Source organism: Copadichromis virginalis, linkage group LG8 (assembly GCF_057382275.1).
Source record: "Copadichromis virginalis isolate Kocher_CV1m ecotype Utaka linkage group LG8, C_Virginalis_male_GT1.1, whole genome shotgun sequence".
In the NCBI taxonomy this organism is placed as follows: Eukaryota; Metazoa; Chordata; class Actinopteri; order Cichliformes; family Cichlidae; genus Copadichromis; species Copadichromis virginalis.
This window is the reverse complement of record NC_140625.1, coordinates 23,978,205-23,997,333: the sequence shown is the minus strand read 5'-3', so window position 1 is coordinate 23,997,333 and position 19,129 is coordinate 23,978,205. Positions and strand designations below refer to the sequence as shown.

General features: G+C 40.2%; 2 protein-coding genes across 2 annotated transcripts; both read left to right on the top strand.

The window, feature by feature from the left end:
* Positions 1-308: 308 nt before the first annotated feature.
* On the top strand, positions 309-11,685 carry LOC146703473 (guanine nucleotide-binding protein subunit alpha-13-like). Its single transcript, XM_085466720.1, has 5 exons — positions 309-729; positions 1,771-1,997; positions 5,680-5,730; positions 7,799-7,999; positions 9,452-11,685. The coding sequence occupies exons 1-5, from the start codon at positions 339-341 to the stop codon at positions 9,821-9,823; spliced, it is 1,242 nt and encodes a 413-aa protein (XP_085322846.1). The 5' UTR covers positions 309-338; the 3' UTR covers positions 9,824-11,685.
* Positions 11,686-12,129: 444 nt separating this feature from the next.
* Positions 12,130-19,015, top strand: LOC146703472 (uncharacterized). Its single transcript, XM_085466718.1, has 5 exons — positions 12,130-12,468; positions 15,123-16,424; positions 16,746-16,856; positions 17,155-17,271; positions 17,359-19,015. The coding sequence occupies exons 1-5, from the start codon at positions 12,459-12,461 to the stop codon at positions 17,385-17,387; spliced, it is 1,569 nt and encodes a 522-aa protein (XP_085322844.1). The 5' UTR covers positions 12,130-12,458; the 3' UTR covers positions 17,388-19,015.
* Positions 19,016-19,129: the final 114 nt, after the last annotated feature.

Sequence of the window (19,129 nt, the reverse complement as noted above, 5' to 3'; positions counted from 1 at the left end):
TTTTTCCAACGTGTTTCTATACTGCACCAGTAGAGGGCGACATGCCACCACCGGTCAACTCTCCTTTTTCCCTTCATATTTATTTTAATGTTAATTATGAAAACTTTATGTATTTATTTTTTACTTTAATTATAGCCGTTAACGCCTATTAATTCTTTTTATAGTGTATCGTGCAATTAGACCTCTAAAACTTGAAAATGTATTCGCGTGTAAATTTCAGTATGCTGCTTATAAAGTTATTTTTGTGTGTTTCCATTCAAACGTAGCTACGGACAATATTACGTGTTTATGTGAGGCATATCCGCGTAAATAGCACAGTAGGCTGTGCCTTAAGATTGATGGTAAACAGTCAGCAGCGGTACTTCCTGAGTTTAGGGAAGGGGCTTGGTCCCGTGCCTGCGCCCGAGAACGCGCATCAAATTAGCATCGATGAAGTTTGTGCGAACATGGCGGATTTCCTGCCGACCAGGTCCGTGTTAAAAGTTTGTCTACCCGTCTGCCTGCTTAACAGCGGCGAGGTGGAACAGCTGAGAAAGTCCAAAGAGATCGACAGATGTCTCTCCAAGGAGAAAACGTATGTAAAACGGCTGGTGAAGATCCTTCTCCTCGGCGCTGGCGAGAGCGGCAAGTCGACTTTCCTCAAACAAATGCGGATCATCCACGGCCAGGACTTCGACCAGCACGCCCGAGAGGATTTCAGAGCAACGATTTACAGCAATGTTATCAAAGGTAACCTCGCTACCGAGGGCTGGAAACTTAAAGGGCGTGAAAATCGCCCTTTTTACTCGGTTAAAAGGCACTGGAAAGTTTCCACATCTGTTTAGCAGCGCTGGGCTGGGTGAGAGGACACATAAACAGTCTACATCTGCTCTCGGCACACCCATAGGAGCCTCGTTTGTCCTAAAAGCTTAACTTTTCTAGGGGTTTAGCATAGCTATACCAAATACAGCGAATCAAGTTTTTTGTGATATCTTTAACCAACACTACCCGCGGTTTTAAATCAGCTACAGGCAAGTTTTGTTGCTCAATAACTAAGCTCGGGATGAAGCTAATGGAGGGCAACCCGCCAGTGTAGTGTGCTGTAAGGTGTTCCTCTTTGTCCACGGACTGAATGAAAGAGAAATCTTTACGTTGGTGTTGTCCACGTTAAACAAAATCGTCTGTAAATACCAACAAGGCTCAAGCGTCGCTTTTTAATAGTCACGAAATTGTATATAACCCGACAGTTATTTCGGCCATTTTCAAAGTAAGGTGTTGGTGTGACCAGCACATCCTGTACATTTTTTTTTAATGAATAAACAGTTTGAAATAAATGTAAATAATAGCTGTGAATACAGGGATTTCCCCGGATTATAATGTGGTTTTCGAAGCACATTTTCTTGTTATTTCTGGTCATTATGTCAGCAAAATGTGCTTTATTCTTGACTGAATGAAAGTTCAGTTAAAGAAAAATTGGGTAGAGTGATGGTTAGCACAAGGTGGTGATTTTCTTTTTCCTTTGAGGGGAGGCTAAGACCTCTTTGGTGGAAATTTTGTGTAAGCAGGAAAAACCCTGAAATCTGTCTAGTAACAGGGTTATGTTAATCATGTGCTACCTTAAAATCAACTCCACTTTTTCTTGCCCTATCATCATTTTTTTTGTATTTTATTTATTTATTTTTTAGACACAGCAGGCCTCCAAAGGACACAGGTGTTGGGTTACTTTTGTTTCACCTGCCCTTCTCACTACCCCTTTCCACTATTAAGTTGCCATCTGACTTCCTTTTCCAGGTATACGTGTGCTGGTGGACGCCCGTGAGAAGCTGCACATTCCGTGGGGTGATGAAGACAACCAGCCGCACGGCGACAACCTGATGGCGTTCGACACCCGCTCAGCCAAGATGACCAGTGGGCAGCTTGAGACATCGGTTTTCCTGGAGTACCTGCCCGCCATTAAGGCCCTGTGGGCAGACTCGGGCATACAGAACGCCTACGATAGGCGCAGGGAGTTTCAGCTGGTGGGTTAGAGCGTGCACACACACACACACACACACACACACATGCTGAAATGGCATAACTGACAGATAATGGTGGCCTAGTTTTGTCTGATAAAACGTTCTCAATCTCAGCTCTCTATCACCAGGTGCAATAAGGGTTTTCTGGTGTTTCTGAATGGGTTTTTCCAAAAAGTCATATTGATGAAAATGGCAGTGAAAACAGAAAGTGAAACTGACTTTTCAATTCATCCTCCCTTTCCACTCTCCCTGCATCTAATTCTTTAGTCTCTGGTGCTCTCTCTGTGCCGAGTGGTCAGACATGTGATTCAATAGGCTTCCTGTTTACACCTCTCCCAGCTGCGTATATCTTTTGGCTGTCAGTGTGGACGTCTTAACTCTGTGACGTTTACCCCAGAAGAGCAGATGTGGTCGGGAGTGCGTTCACATGTCCTTTCTGGGCTGTTGATATGCTCTTATTTTATCTTTTATTACCGTAGCTTTAGGCTTTTTTTAAAAAATGACCAGCTGTCAGGGATTTTCCTGACTCAAAATAAGCCCCTTTCTCCCATGAGTGTAGCTTTACAGTTAAAGCACTGATTACTTTACATGATTTGACAGAAATCTGTGTATTCTGGCTATTTAATAAGCCAAAAAAATGCCAATTTTATCCAAGTAAATAATCCCCAATTAAGAAAACAGTGTGTTTGTCAAAAGGCTGGTGATTTTCCTGTGGCTCTTGCCAAAATGTTGTCTGTATAGGAATAACCCTGATTGCCCTGCCTTCATGTGACAAACTTAAACACTTCAGCAGTTAAGGGGCCCCCAACTGAGGACAGAATAAGGGCTGCGCTTCTCCAAGTGGCTTTCAGTAATGAAAAGCAGAAAATTACAATTTGCCAGTGGGTTGCATAAAACCAAACTTTCGTCAATGGCGTTTTGTTGCTCTGGCACACACACACTCAGCTTGTTGGTGCAAACCTTTCCAGACAGACAAGGAGAATAAGTGTGATCAGAGCAGGAATGTTGATCTGTAGTTAAACAGCTTTATGCTCACAAACAGATCCCTGGCTCTCCCACTCAGCGTTATTTGCACACAAACACTAAGAGTGTCACACACCTCGAGTTACACAAGGTCACACACACACTAACGTGCATAACCTATCTGTGTAAGAGTGTAAGTATTCATTTTGCAAATTGGCAAGTTCCTTTATTCCACCCGCCCACCCCCGAAATCTTCAAAAGCGTTAATTATCACGGAAAACATCGCACCTTTTAGACTTTTGAAGCTGGAGCTGTGCATTTAATAATGGAAGTGAGCTGTCACTTGGACTGATCATTCATATAAACACACAAATGTGACTCATTCGGTGACAGTAGTAAACGGAACAATGTAAGCAGCCTGCTATGGAAACAGCCTGTAACTGAAGAGCGGCAGGATCGCTGAAAGCCTGACTAGCTGTTCAGTTACTGGACGCTAGGTGTTGGTATCACAGAATCACTGTAGCCTAAGTGTGCTGCGAGGCGATCATCTGCGATACATCACAATATCTGTGAAAACGAAACAAGTGAAATCGCCTACATGTGTTGATAAAGATATTGATACCACAGATGGAAGCCATATAAAATATATTGTCCCATCCTTATTTCACATGTGCACATGTTTACAGATTAAAGCTCTTTGAATTTTGGCGGATTGGTTGAACAAACCAAATAGTTGGTCACCTGTCACTTCAACCCACTCTGGAAAATGAGGTGACATTTTATAGACTAAACAATTGATCAGAAATAGCTTTGAGCCTTTATTTGTTGTGTAATATCAGTGGAGGGTCAATGGACCACAGACACAGGGCTACACACACACACACACACACACACACACATTACTGCACAGCCAAGACAGTTAGTTTATAAAAAAAATAAATAAATTAATTCATATGTGACAATTCATTGTTCTAGGGTACAAAGTGAAACAGTATTTGACTTTAATTTTTAAAAAAGCATTATTTTAGGGTCAAAAAAGTCTCTGTATATGTATTAAAATCAATGTATGTACAGAACAGTGTAGTTTTTGTCAAATGTCCATCTTTTATAAAACCAACCACACATTTTGAAAAGTGTTTGGGATGTTTTGGGTTCTTTTTGCCTTTTCTCTTATATTAAAATAAACTTATTATTGTTAGATGTCTTGAAATGAAACTGAATATCAATTGCAAGCTTACAGTGTACAAAACCTTAATATTAAGTTTTAATGGTGAGTACACTGTAAACCCTGAGGGCAAAATTAATTCTGTTGGGAGCTGTTAAAAATTTTTTCCTTCTCTAAGAAGAGATTTGTGTCATTTGCAGCAGATTACCCAGAATCCCCTCGTGTTGACCGTGCCCCATTTAAGCATTTGCATCACAAATCGCACGTGCCTTCAGGCCTGGTTGTAATTATCATGTTTAAAAAAGCACACACACACGTAGCGCTGTGAGTATGCACATGGCTTCTCTCACTTCCTGCAGTGCAGACGTCAGCGTTGCTCATTACAATAGTCTTAATCTTTTCATCGGAGATTCTGAGATTCATAGTATTAGAATTATTTAGTCACATCTTCCTTTAATGTAAGTGTCGGTTCAGATGACATATTGCTGAGTTTCAGTTTTGCTTCTGCAGGCGTTGTCATGCCTCAGCAGGGAGAACGCAGAGTGATTGCGCTTCTTGTTTCTCTTCTCCTTTTTAAAAAAAAAAAACAGGAAAAAAAATCTGACTTGATTTTTGATTATTTCAAAACCAACCAAACCCTTCTTAGTTATGAGCTCCTTTTACTCGGGCGGAGTCGGATGTGAAATCAGAAAAGTAGCTTTTTCTTCATTTAACTCTAGTAGAGCGCCACACCATTGGGCTCCTCCCTTGGGTAATCCTAGCCGTGCACATACACACACACACAGAAATGCACACACACAATCACAGGTTTTTCAGGTCAGGTTAGTTGTTTTTTTTTTACCTAAAGATCAAAAGGTGACAAGAAGAAGAAGCTGGGGTGGGTAATGCTCGTACATGGTGGTAAGAGAGAAATACAACCCGATCGCTGCAACTGGGAACATTTAAATGCCTATCGTGTCATTAATGCAAAATACATGCAAAAAACAAAACAAAAATCCCCTGTGCAAGTGTAGTGCGTTGCAGTAGAGGCGCTGCAGGTCACAGGAAAGACGATGGGTTAAATCTGTTTTTCTTTTTGCACACAGTGTTTTGGTTTATGTCGAGTGCAGGACCCGCACCAGCTCACAGATAAAGGAATGCATCTCAGTCCTGGCAGCCCCGTGTCTGGTCTTGCACTGCCTGCACAAAAGCAGTGTCGAAAAAGTCTTGGGAAAAAACTCAAATAAAACACTTCTAACCACGCAGACACACACTAACCAACACTTCTGAATACATCAAAGACACACTTAGAAACACGTGTCACGGTCTTACTAAATAATGCGCATCCTGCCTCAGTACCTCAGAACAGACTCTGCTCTGGGGCAGACACGGGAGAAAGAAAAAAGTCAGGTTACTTCTGTCTGTGTGGCAGCTAAACACTCTCCCCACTAGTATCTCAGCGCCTTTTCCACTTGCAAACATATTGCTGCAAAATGTTTTCTGCTGATTGTGGTAAAAATGACAGAACCTAATTAATTGTGTAGAATTAACAGAAATTCCTCCTCTGTCCTGTCGCAGGGTGAGTCAGTGAAGTATTTCTTGGATAATCTGGATAAGCTCGGCGAGCTGGTAAGTTGTTTCTGCTTGTACTCTTTGTGATAATCAGACTTGTGCATGTTATAGTTAATACTGCAACATGTCCAGACAATTAAAGGTTACCTTAGAAATGACTAAGGTGGTTGCTTGCCGCAGATAATGCTGGCATTTTGTGAAAGAAGCTCCTTATATTTAGTTAAGCTCAATTTTTTTTCAGGTGTTTAAAAGTTTAGTTAAAAAAAACATCAAGATGAACACACTAAGCAAGTTCAAACAGTTTATAAACCCTTAATATTAAGTCTAAAGTCCAAAACTTGAGGGCGTTATTGAGAGTAAATCAGGGTTTTTCCTTTATTAACATGAGAGATATTTTAACCGCTCCCAACTGAGTTTTAACAATACTTCCTTTTTTCTGACATCAGCATGCTGGAAGTTGAATTGTTTTTCAGATTTCTGTGCATCATAAACACATCCTTTTTACATTGAGGACATTAAGTGTTTATACTTGTACTATTATTTACAAACACACATGCTTATGCTAACATCTACAATCTTACTGTCTTCATGAGGTTTGTATGCGTATGTTTGTTTTGTAAATTTAATTACACTTTTATTACCAAGGTTGTGCTTACAGGTGGTGTAAGCACAAAGGCTGCTGTATTCTTTTAGATGCGTCTTTCATGTTGTGCTCTTCAATACAGCCACCTTTAGTATGAACTCGATACATAAAGTCCAGCCTTTTCTGCTCATTTCCAGCACCACCTTTTCAGACTCTACTAGAGTAGCTTTGCATGATTCATATTAAAAATAATCCTTATACTGTGCTCACTCAGATCTGTATGTCTGGGATGACAAGATTAAGGTGGTGTCACATCTTGATGATGTCAACCAGAACTAGGAGAAGAAAAAAATGCCATGCCATTGTCATGTTTACTGCAAGCTTCCATCATATCAGTTTACATATCACAGAAAATGGACAGAGGCTTAGCAGGTTCACCTTATATGTGTTTGAATGAATATAATGTTGCATGCACACACATCCTCATAGCTTTTGTAAATGCTATGAAGCTAAAAAGCTAGTTTTGTTTCTGTGGGTGTGTGTATGTTAACTTCACTCCTGTGGCTGACCTCAGGCTTTTTTTTGTTTATTATAGAAATACACGCACACACAGTTGCAAACCACAGTGTCCTCATTACAAATGGGCACATTTTGAATGGGCGCTACTAACATGAATGAAATCCCCCCCCTAAATGTATAATCAAACTCATAATGACTGTTTTCATAATGGAGTTGCTGTGTTTTCTTTCATCACCATTTTACAAACAGCATCCATTTGTGGGTGTTTGTGTTTAGTATATGAACATAATATTCATTTCAACTCTTTGTGCTGTCAATTGTAGCTGTGCTAGTTTCTCTCCTCCCTGTTTCACTCTGTGTATGAGTCTTTTTTTATTTGGTAAGACACGTTTAAAATGCTCAAGTTATTTTTTTAAACAGAACACACCTAGCCTGCATCTGGAGCCGTCCCCTCTATTAAGCAGTGAATCTGAACCTGCTAAAGCCAGTTTAACAATGATTACAAAGATGATTAGCTTGTATACAGAGCCTACCCAAGCTTCCTGGTGATTTTCAGTTGAAATATCCACCTTTAGATTCAGCTCCTCCACAGAGCCACAGAGGTTACAGCAGAAGCAGATGTTAAACTTATTATGTCAAACCTTTACTTTCATTTTCTACAAAATGCTGACCTTCCCATCGATTGCTTTCTGTGGGAAATCCCCATATTTGTGAATATTTACGGAATCGTTTTTGTGTAGTCTTAAACTCTGCTGTGTTTTCCTCAGCGCTCATAAGTGTGTCATTTCCAGTCTTGCTTTTGCAGGACCCAAAGTTAGAGCTGAAGAATAAAACACATTTCTAGTATTTACAGATGAATTGGCTGCTAGTTTGAACTTTGTTATGTGTCTGGTGTTTCTTCTTCAGTCTGCAAACAAATCCTGGTTTGGAAAGGATTTTCTATCAAACGGTTAGGTGGAAATGAGGACAAATGGTATTTTTGTCTCAATAATTAAAAGTTTGTCTTTCTGCCTCTCCTGCTAGGATTATCTTCCCACTCAACAGGACATCCTGCTGGCTCGTAAACCCACTAAGGGCATCCATGAGTATGACTTTGAGATCAAGAATGTTCCCTTCAAGATGGTGGACGTGGGAGGGCAGCGATCCGAGCGGAGACGCTGGTTTGAGTGTTTCGACTCAGTCACCTCGATCCTCTTCCTCGTCTCCTCCTCCGAATATGACCAGGTAAAAAAATTAAAGTAAACACCGCTGCTGCATCAGATGCAGAAAGAAACCATGGCATCTCATTTCCTGCCACTCACAAGCAAGCACGCTCAATACAGATAGGATGATAAGAAGCACATTAACCAGTTTGTTCTTGACAATAATGTGTGGTAACTTTTGATAACGTTTCATTGATGCTTCTGCTTGTGCAGCAGCAAGACTTTCCTTAAGACGAATTAATTATTTGAGTTTCTAACTAAAGCTCTGATTTGACCACCACTTAGATGTGCAAGTGACAACTTTGGTTCATTTATTTGCTAGTCGTGCTGTATTTATTTACCATGTTTCCCCTTCCGTCTTCAGTATTCTAGCGACAGGCTGATGTGAATCCCCAAAATGTGACTGATATGTTTAAATGGGCACCAACAGCATGAATCGGTCTGTTCTTCATCACATTTACAAGGCTCAGTTCGGGGGGTTGTGGTTTGGTACTTTTTCAGAGCGGTGGGAAAACAGTGAGAAGACTTGCAAGACAACATTTTACAAGTACACATTAAATTGTGATGGATTGAAGTATTTACACAAACGAGAGGCTGAAATGTCCAGCAGAAACTTGATTCGAAGCTCAGAGCAGATGTAAGGTTTGCTTTGCTGCTAACTTTACACAAACTGAAATTATCTCAAGCATTAATGGAGCCGACTAACTTCTGATTGGTTGTCCCTCGTATACAAAAGGCTTGAATGTCAGGCAGGTATGGCTTCTTTGAGAGAACCATTTAGAAGATTTTTCACATGAAAAGACCCAAGATTAGGAAAAAACCTGTCTGAAACTGAGTGTTTACAGCAGTCTGAAGCCGAATTCCTTGATGATATTTAATATGAGTGAGTTTTATGAGTGTCCACCGTTATAACAGTATATAAATGGCTGAAAATAAGGATGAGAATGGGTCCCCTTTAAGGATTCCAATGGCATTGCTTTCTTAATGGTTGAATGTGGAATCAAGCTGCTTGAAAGCAGATGGAAGAATTATTTGCCTCTGATTGAACCATCTCAAGTGTTTTGCCATCATAAATATGTTTTCTGGGACTTAACCAACTTCATTTTAGCTATGCTGGCCCCTAGTTTCAAGTCCCTCACTGTTTTCCTCATTTTGCTGTAACTGACTTAAAAAACAAGCTCTTGTTTGATTTGCCCTGTGCAACATACCAACTGTTGTTGTAAGAGCCATGCAATAGCAGGCTAACCCAAATAGCCTAGTTTTTTGGGGGGGGGGTTTCTCGTTTTTTGTTTTTTTTTTTTAAACCTATTGCACACCATAAAACCACAGTTTTAATCCAAATTGACTTTGGTTAACAGGAAATGCTATTAAAAGGAAGCTTATGAATACCTGACAGGATGTAACATGTACAGGTTAAAGGATTTACACCATCCGTACTGGCAGTAGTATTTAATTGTTCCGTCATCTATTACAGGTGCTGATGGAGGACAGGCAGACCAACCGGCTCCGTGAATCGCTCGACATCTTCGAGACCATCGTCAACAACCGTGTCTTCAACAACGTTTCGATCATCCTATTCCTCAACAAGACGGATCTGCTGGAGGAGAAAGTGAAAAACGTTCCCCTCAAGGACTACTTTCCCGAGTACAACGGACCGGAGCACAGCCTGCCGGACGTCCAGGCGTTCATGGTGGACTGCTTCCGGGCCAAGAGGCGCGACTGTACTCAGAAGCCCCTGTACCACCACTTCACCACCGCCATCAACACGGAGAACATCAGGCTGGTGTTTCGGGACGTCAAGGACACCATCCTGCACGACAACCTCAAACAGCTCATGCTCCAATGACCTCTGACAACCTGTGAAAATGGAGGACCTGAACAGGGACAGACCACCCCCTCGCTCATGAAGAGGACTTGGGAGAGAGAGCAGCATCAGAAGAATCCGATGAGACGTCAGCATTCTTCTTCAGACATTTTATATTAGTTTTTACTCTCCTCTTTGAAGAGTTGTCCCTCTTGTAAGTTCAGGATTTGTTTGAGGAACGAGTAAGCCGTGCACGCCGTGGTAATATAAATGGAGAAGAAGCCTCGTTTGGATCTTGGATGACATCTGAAACCTGCTGCTTCACCTCCTCTGTCCTGAGCTCTGCATTCACAGCACGAGTTACTGGGGCTATTTTCTCACAAGGTGTCATTGCTGGCGCCAGCAAAAGGTTTTCCAAAATGAGACGCACGGCTTCCAAACAAACGCAGGAATTAATCTAAGTAACGTTTAATTACCAGTACTGTGTGTGAGAGTTGATTTGCCGAGCACTGAATTCATCTAGTCCAAATTTACTGTTACGTCTGTTGAAAGTTGTTGCGAAGTCATTTTAGTCACATTTGGCGGTCATCAGCTTTTCTTTTTTTTCCATTTCAGATCAGCAGGTTTAACGCCCGCGATCAGAAGTGAAGATGTAGTAGAATTACAGTTAAAGATTTGAGGAGTGAACTGGCTCCAGCACTGGCACCTTGTTTTGCAGAAAACTGCTTGACGAGGGCACAACCACAACAGACTGAACCTTTTATTTCCTTTGATATAATTTCTTAAGACTTAATCACTATTTAAATGTTGCTTTATTATTAAATCTTTAATCAGATAATTAAGATGCCAGTTTCCGTATAAATTGTCCCTTATTTCTGGGTGTTCAGAGGGTAAAAAGATTACCTTCTTAGGCAGGTGTGCCACTTAGTGAACATGCAGTCCACTGTTTTCTCAGGGTTGAATCAAAACCGGTGTCGATGCTGATGTAATTGTTGATGAGCTAACTGAATATTCTGATTCTGATTATTATTATTTTTTATTTTTATTTTTTAATTCTGAGTGGTGCGACTCAGCCAGGCCTCCCTGCCGTTAGCCGGGTGGTGTTTAGCACCGTATCCTCCTGGCTTTGACCACTGACATTGACCCAGAACCCCCAGCTCCTCCCTTTCTTTGTTTCCATCTGTGATTAGATGCCTTGTAAAGGGACAGTCCTCCCCTGTTTGCCTGAATCATGAATGTGTGTTAATAAATGTACAGAGATTTGCTCTAGATTGCTTGAATATACTATAACCAATATTAATGTGGTAAGATATAACCCATTATGTGAGAATATCTGTGTTGGCACTGACTCCAGGCATCTCTGAAAACCCCTTGAACATTTTTTTTCCTTGTGTTGTTTAGATTTCCCTCAAAACTACATTTTGAATTATATGTGACCAAAAAAAAAAGACAAAAGCTTGAATACTTTTGTTGGTGACCGTATTCTGGTCTGGGCCGATCTTTGTTAGATCACCATTTCCAGGCACTGTTAAAATCTCTGCTTCTCTGCCAAAAAATCACCCTGTGCTTTTTCAGGACTGTGCACACTGACCGTGTCCAGTTTTACTCCAAAAATGCAGCTCGTGAGAGTTTCACTTTGCTTCCAGCCCTGGCTTTGTAAATACTGTAATCTGTTGCCATGTAAATAATATCCAGGTTTATCTCCTATATGTAAATGGTTGTAGAAATGGCTGACTTTTTTCCCATCCCGATTTTTTTTGCTTTTTCAAATCACAGCTTTTCCAATGAAGATGACTTTTTGATGTAGTGTATTTGTTTTCCATCACGGCTTGTTTTTGAAATTCTTGCTTGTGTTGTCTCTCATGCCAGTCTAACCTTCTCAATAAAATCCACTTTTCTACTTATGTCTTGCTCTCTTGATATGTTTGCTTTTTTTGAATAATTTGGTTCATTGTGAATCGTGAGGTGCCATTTTATGCCTGAAAAACTTGATTTTATTGTCTTTGGAAATTCACTGTGAATTTTTTTGAGGTGCAAATTGAAACCTGGGTTCTTTACCACTTAGACCAAAATCTAATGATTAACAAAACACGAGGACCACGTGTTACGTAGATAAACCTTACTGTACCGCTAAGACGTCTTTTTTTCAGTACTCTGCCAGAAAAATACGTAAGCATTTCTGCGGATACATAGTTTCCGACGCCTCAAGCGTACCTGTGAAACGTTTAGTGGTTATTTTGACTTCATCCAAAAATGCGTCGGCATGTTTGGGGACTTCAAAAGGCGGAAGTGGGGAGGAGTGAATCATAAAGTCGACGCAACACACCCACCGAGCAGATCCCTGCGTGTTCGTACAAGACTTTTATCTGTCACAGCAATGTAACGGGCTGTACCGTTATAAACCACATCCAAGGGGTGTAATTTTAAACTAGGGCGTCAATATATTGATGATTTTACGATAACTTTTGATTTTACATTCAGGCTTCGAACTCGCTACCTAAAAGCGGGGTCTTTCACTTCACCGTCGCGACTCTGAGAACTTACTTAACCGAAACTGTTTAAAAGTGACACTCCCGCGTGTAAATGTGATAATTACTGACGCTTCACCTTAGCGCTGTAACTTTGCTGCTCTGAGTCATGCTTTCACCCGATTGGCTGTTTGACAGGCGCGTGCGAAATGAGCTGTGGTAAGTGTCACACAACTGTAATTCAGAATAGCGGAAAAAAGACGTGATATAATAACGACCAATATATTAATTTGCTGAATTATAAAAATATGTTTATAGCTTCGTCTAGAAGCCAGGGTGACAAACATAAGACCCGGGGGCCAGAACTGACCCACCAAAAAGTCCAATCCGGCCCACTGGACCTCTATGTAAAATGTGAAGGAGGTCATAAAATTTGGACTTTCAACTATATTTTCACAAATTACGCAGCTGATGCTATAAGCCATTTGTGCTACAAGAAAGTAATAAAGTAACAAACACAAGACAGAAAATGTCCAGTTTCTTCACTAACTACTAGAAATTTCTGTTTTTATTTCAAATGTGTCTTCAGTAAAATAAAGGACATTTTCTGTAAATTAACAAAAACTTTCTCTTTATAATTACTGGTAGCTGGTCAATGAGCTACCAGAACTTTTCCTGTAATTTTACACATTCATATCTTGCAATTTAGGTGTGAAGAATCATGCTGACAAACATGTCCTTATCATGTACAGTATATAAACTAATGCATACTGTTGAAATTACACTTCTTTTTAATAAATCGAGATATCCCAGGAATTAAATGTGCAGTTAAACTACTTTACAATGACAGAAAAGGGATTTTCACAGTTCTAGCTAATTTCAAAGTGGCCAGTATGCGTCCCTTGATGTAAAATTGATCTAGAGACTAGGTATCAACTATATGGCCTGTTGGCCAGACGTAGGTCCAAAAAGCTCCAATTCAGCCCACTGGATGGCTTTGGAAAATATGGACACTTCAAATAAAGATTATAAAGTCCTTTATTTCTTGCAGCTCTTACAATTTTTTTAAATCAGCATTTCTTTGTAATATGGAAAAGTTGAGATGTTTTGTTAAATAAAATTGCGCTTATTTTTCTGAGGGATTTTTCTTATCTCAGGGAAAACAAGGGTAACTTTCATAGTGCTGAAAGTTGAACAAAAACAGTTAAGGCTTCACTGATCTAGCCTATTTAACTTGAAATTTGGTTGTATGTGCCCCATGATAAGCTCGACACCCCTGGTCTAGAGAACCTTTTATTCAGGTGACAAGGTCACCCTTGTAACTACCTTACATTTCCCATTAATCGGGTAGTCTTCAATGCAAAGCAGTATTTTATTGACACTCAATTATGGGTCTGAATGTCATGGTAGTTTTGGGCTTTTAATTTCACTATTCCATTGACTTTGTGCAATATATTAGTACCACTGACAGCTTTCTAAGGTCAGAAAGTTTCATCTTTACTTCTTCAAACACTGTGGGTCAGTCTTTCTCTCATCTGACCATAAAACCTTTCTCACATTTCGTTTGTCCTTGTGGGCAGCTGCAAATTTCAGTCAAGCTTGACGGTTTTTATTTTGGAGCAGGGGCTTCTTTCTTGGTTGGCACGCTCTCAGTCCATAGCTATGTAAAACTTGCTTCACTGTAGACAGTGACACTGGTGCTGCAGTTTCAAGTTAATTGCAGGCTTGAGCCTTGTTGGTTCCCAGGTTGTTCCTGAACATCCCAATTAATTACATCTTATCTGAGGAGGACAGTTTGGGTAATCTTCCAGACGTTGGCAAAGTGGTGGCACATCCAACATGTACAAATGTCTTAACTGATGATTTTGGGATCTGCAGCTGTTTAGAAATTGCTTCAAGAGATCTTCCCAACTTGTTTAAATCTAAAATTGCCTTTCTGAGATCTTCACCAAGTTCTTTGGACTTTCTCATTCAATGAGTGCTGTCAAAGAAATCCATTTTATGCTGGCAGACAAGTTACCAGTTGTACTGTATGTATACTTTTAACCCTGTGTGGATTAGAGAAAATGCAAAGTAAAGCCAGACCTGTGCACTTATGTATTGTTTTTAAAGTCATTAAAGATGTATGTTGTATAACCATGCTACTTTGGAAAAAGTTAAGTTAAAAGTCGAAAATTACCACGACATCAATGCCCATGATGTGTAGATGTAAACTTCAGACCACAACTGTACGTGTGACATATTTTGAATGCAAGGTGTGTTAAACATGTAGATTGGGAACCAGAAGAGGTGTCGGCCCACCAAAGGAACCAATCTTTCCAAGTGGACTGCTCTGCGAGTGTAAAAATGTAGTGACATTTTAATTTTAGTTATTTTTGTTCCTAATGGCTGACCTTAACTTATTCTTCTTTACAGTAAAAGAAAGGATAGGTATTCTGTTTTGTGCAGCTGATTTTCTGGTCTACTTAACATCAAAATGGACTTTATTTAATTATTTAAAAAAACCCAACAACCTCAAAAGCAATTGGTGCAGTGGTTAACACTGTTGCCACACAAAAATAAGGTTCTTGGTTTGCACGTCCTGGTTGGGTCGGGGGTTGGGTGATCCAGTTTCCTCCTACGATCGTGCATGCATGTTAGGTTAATTTGTGATTCTAAATTGTGTATGAGATCATAATCAGTATGTTTATGCACACATAGCTGGTGCTTGATATGATTTTCTTTCTTTAAAGATGAAATTGTTCATATAAAGCTAAAACTATACCTTATTTATATTCAGCCATTATGTCCTTCCAACACATCTTCACTGGTCATTCTATGTTTGCCCTGGAAGTCCCATTTTGACCCGTTCTCTGTCACCCACCCACCCACAGAGGTGTGTCCATTCTGCGGGAAAACGTACAAAAGGTTGAAGAGCCACTTGCCACATTGCAAGGCAGCTGCTGCCTCTAAAGCGCCACCATCCAAACCAGATGTCACAGCAAACCAGACAGCATCGTCTTCTCAGCTGGACTCGGTTTTGTCCAGAGCAACAGCAAAGGGAAGGAAGTCATCATCATCAGTCATAACAGATCTACAAGGACAGACGCGTAAAAGGGACACAGCATCAGGACCATCAAATGCGACATCTTCATCACCACGAACATCATCATCCATGACATTACTTTCACCAACTAAGAAGAAGAAACAAAAGCTGGTTGATCAAATAAAGACAAGCACCCTTTTGTTATCTCCATCTCCAGCTCTGCCCCCCACCACTTCTAAACCAAAAAAGAAGAGTCTCCGTGCATTGATAGAAGCTGCTAAGTATGACCAAATTACAAAGGAATCACTAAAGGTGTCTGAAACAGAACCAACTCTAAGCTCCAGAAACACAGCTCAGACAGAGCCCAAAACTATCTCAGGCAAAGACTATGCCCATCTGTCTGCAGACGCTAAACCCAAAGATGCACCTAAGAAGACACCAAAGACAAAGAATCATGTTAATCAGATGCTTTCCACAACCAAACAGAGTGAAAGTAGCACAAAATTCCCAGAGAAAAGACACAAGTTTTCGGAGGATGGCAAGCAGGAGATTGAGGATTCATCCATGAATAATTTTGTTTTGAAGTTAGGAAATGGCCACCAGGCAAAGATCACCCTCCAGGATGTTAAAGCCACATTAGGCCGAGCTAGATCGCCTCGTCAGTCCAGCAGGCCGAGCATCCTGAGCCAAATTCAAACTAATGACAACCTGTGCAGTAAAATCAGAGTCGATACAGGTGTTGGACCAGCTCCACTTTTAGAAGATAATCAAAAGTATGTTGCAACTCAGTCTGATGAGCTGCTGAGCCCTAGCCCACAACATGCAGGCCTAAAATCAGATAAGAAAATAACCTCAAAGACTAAACAACTGGCTTTAGTCCCTCTGCGAGATGTGCCAGAATCAACCCCTACTACAGCTCCCTTCCTGCGTGCGTCATCTCAGCAGTGGCAAGCTATGCCTCCTCCAGTCAACCTGAATGAGGGGCTGAAGGTGAGCCATCACATGACAGGCCTCCTCACAAAATCGGCACCAGTGGGTCAGTTTTCCAGCCTTCTTTCCCCTCTTGTATCACAAAGTCTGCCAGTGAACGTGGAGACAGTGGAGAAGCCTGAGGTCAGGAAGCAAAGCACTGCTGAAAATCCAAACAAAGGTAAGTATTTGGAAATAATTGTATTCCAGCCAAAATGTATACAGACCTGATGGTCCGGATTCTTTCCCTGTCTGACTTACAAAATAATATAATTAATGAATTATATTCAGACATTTGAACAAGTCACTTTGTGGCTCACCGCACTGTGTTAGGCGTTTTTCACAGATTTTATTGATAAAGTAGTTCATAAATGAAGAAAAATTATTGCCATATATTGTCAGTTTTACTGGGCCAGTACCAATAATAAAGACTTTGGAATAATATTCAGCTCGATTGTAGTGTTTCAGCTTCCTGATTCTCTGTCGGTGTCATGGATTACAGGAGCTCTGACACACCGGAGTCTTGGACAGGTGAGACTGAGGGAATTACCTAAATGGCTTGCCTGCAAAGCCCCAAGCCATCCAAAAGATGCTGTGGGAATGTTGCAAAGAGGTCAGTATCTCTCTCTCACACACAGAGAGACACAGTATTTGTGCTACTCACAGCACAAAAGCCGTCCTCCCATTTGTTTGTCTGTCACTTCTAACTTCCTGTAACAGTGTTATCTCTCAGAAATGAGGTTTTATTGAACATTGTAGATGCTTGTAGTCAGATGTTACCTCAGAACAAAAGCATTATAGCCAACAGCTGTTAGCAGCTGCTTAATATCTGCTATACAGATGTGAGATTGGTGTCTATTCTTTAAGATTTCTGTGCTTGTCCTTTCTCAACTCTTCTGTGCGTGATTCAGGCTGGCAGTGGTATTACAGGCGGTATATTGATGTGAGGAAAGGAGGTGTAGGTGGACTGGGCATGTTGTTAGCAGGATACTGCGTGCTCAGCTACATCTGGAGTTACCGCCACATAAGTAAGTGTGTTTTACTAAGTGTGTGCTCCATTTAACTGATGGATTTGGAGATAAGCTGGTTTTCTTTTCTTTTTTTTCTTTTCCCAGAGCTTGATCGCTGGAGGAAGTATCACTAAGGGTCAAGGAAAGATACTTGAAGCAGCAGCATTGACAGAGAAAAGTCTCAGAACTTCAGGACTCCATATGATGAATTTGCACAGCATTTATAACTGAGAAACTGGTACCGTTACTTGTCAGCATGTAAGCCCTTCCCTTCAGCCAATTTTGTGTATTCTGTCACCAGCATACATTGTGGGAGCACTATATAGTAAATGATAAATAGTGAAGTAAGTGCAAAAGTGCCTTAAACTGAATTCTTTGTAGTGACCATAAGTGTACAACTCTTCTGGTTGGAAAACAAGTACAGGTGTATAGAAGTCTATGTCAATTCTCCAGTGAGTTTAGGGTCTCAGTAGCTAGTTTCAAGCTTGATTGAATGCAACATGCTTATTTTTTTAATTAAATGGTCACTTCCATATAAGCATACAGTTCCCCCTCAATTCAACCCCAGATACACTCATGACAACAAGACAAATGCTCATCTCTAAGCTTCACATTGGGACTGCGTTGACTTCATAGTGCTTCTAGAGTTTTTCTAGAAGCAAGTCTTGCCGTTGGGTTCTTGTTTGGGCAGTTTCATTTCAGTGGTCACTGGGACATAAAACTGCATGTGTGGTATCACCAGTCAGATCTGATAAAACTGGCTTAATCCTGATGACTTTTCCCCAAAATAAGCCTTTTTTGTTTCCCCGTTTGTCCTACTACCTTGTTTGCTTTTGCTGAATTTTCCCAGATATTTATATTTAGAATTGGGTGTCGTGTGTTTCTTTCAGTCTCTCTGGTTGTCCATCTTTTGTATAAAATCTAAAAGCATATGTTTTGAAGACAGACTGAATGATTATGAATTTTCCTAATTAAATGAATTGCAAATGAATACAAAACTAAAACATGTAACTTTCTATCTCTAGGTGACCAGGATAAGAGTTTCATTCTTATCTGTATAAGGTTTCTAAAATGAAAGCTTGTCATGCTAAATTGTATTATTTTTATTTTGCTTATGTTTTTGTATGTTTCTTTTATTATTCCTGTCTTATTTATTTCATGGAGAAAATGTTAAAAAAAACAAGTATTTGCTTTTAAAAAAACCCAGCTTTTTTAAGGGTCAAAACATTTTTCCTCATCAGTGACCACTGTGTGCTCCAGACATCCACTAGCTGTCACTGTTGGGTTATGTTACTTGAACCAAAGGGGGCTGGGCAGTCTAATGTCTGCTGTGCAGTTTTCTCAGCTCTTTTGTGTAGAGGCATCGGTGCTGGAGTCCATAAAAGGATTAAAGAGAACCAACAGATTTCTAACTTGATAAAATATTACTTTGGCAGCTGTGATGCAGAGAAACATGAAATCTAAATGTCATGACATCAATGAAAAGATCATATCTGTGCAGCAGAGGGTAACAAATCTGGTTTTCCTTTGCCACTGCTTCCTCTGTCACATGATGTGATTATGCATGCTTAGTCCATCAGTGCCAGCGTGTGAACCCTCACAGAATAGCAATGGAGGGAAATTGAAGGTTTTCAGCCGGACTGGACCACTTCCTTTTTTTTTTTTTTTTTTTCTCTTTTGTTCCTTGTTGTACACAAAATTAATTCATTGTTGAATCTCCTAACTGCTGTATTGAACAAATACAAATAAAGAAACAACAGCATTTTCTTTTGTAATGACTTTACTGACACTGCTTCTTAGTCAACACAATAAAAAATAATTTTCTTACGTTTTTTTCTTTACATTCTCTTTTTCTTCGTACAAAAATTATAAATAT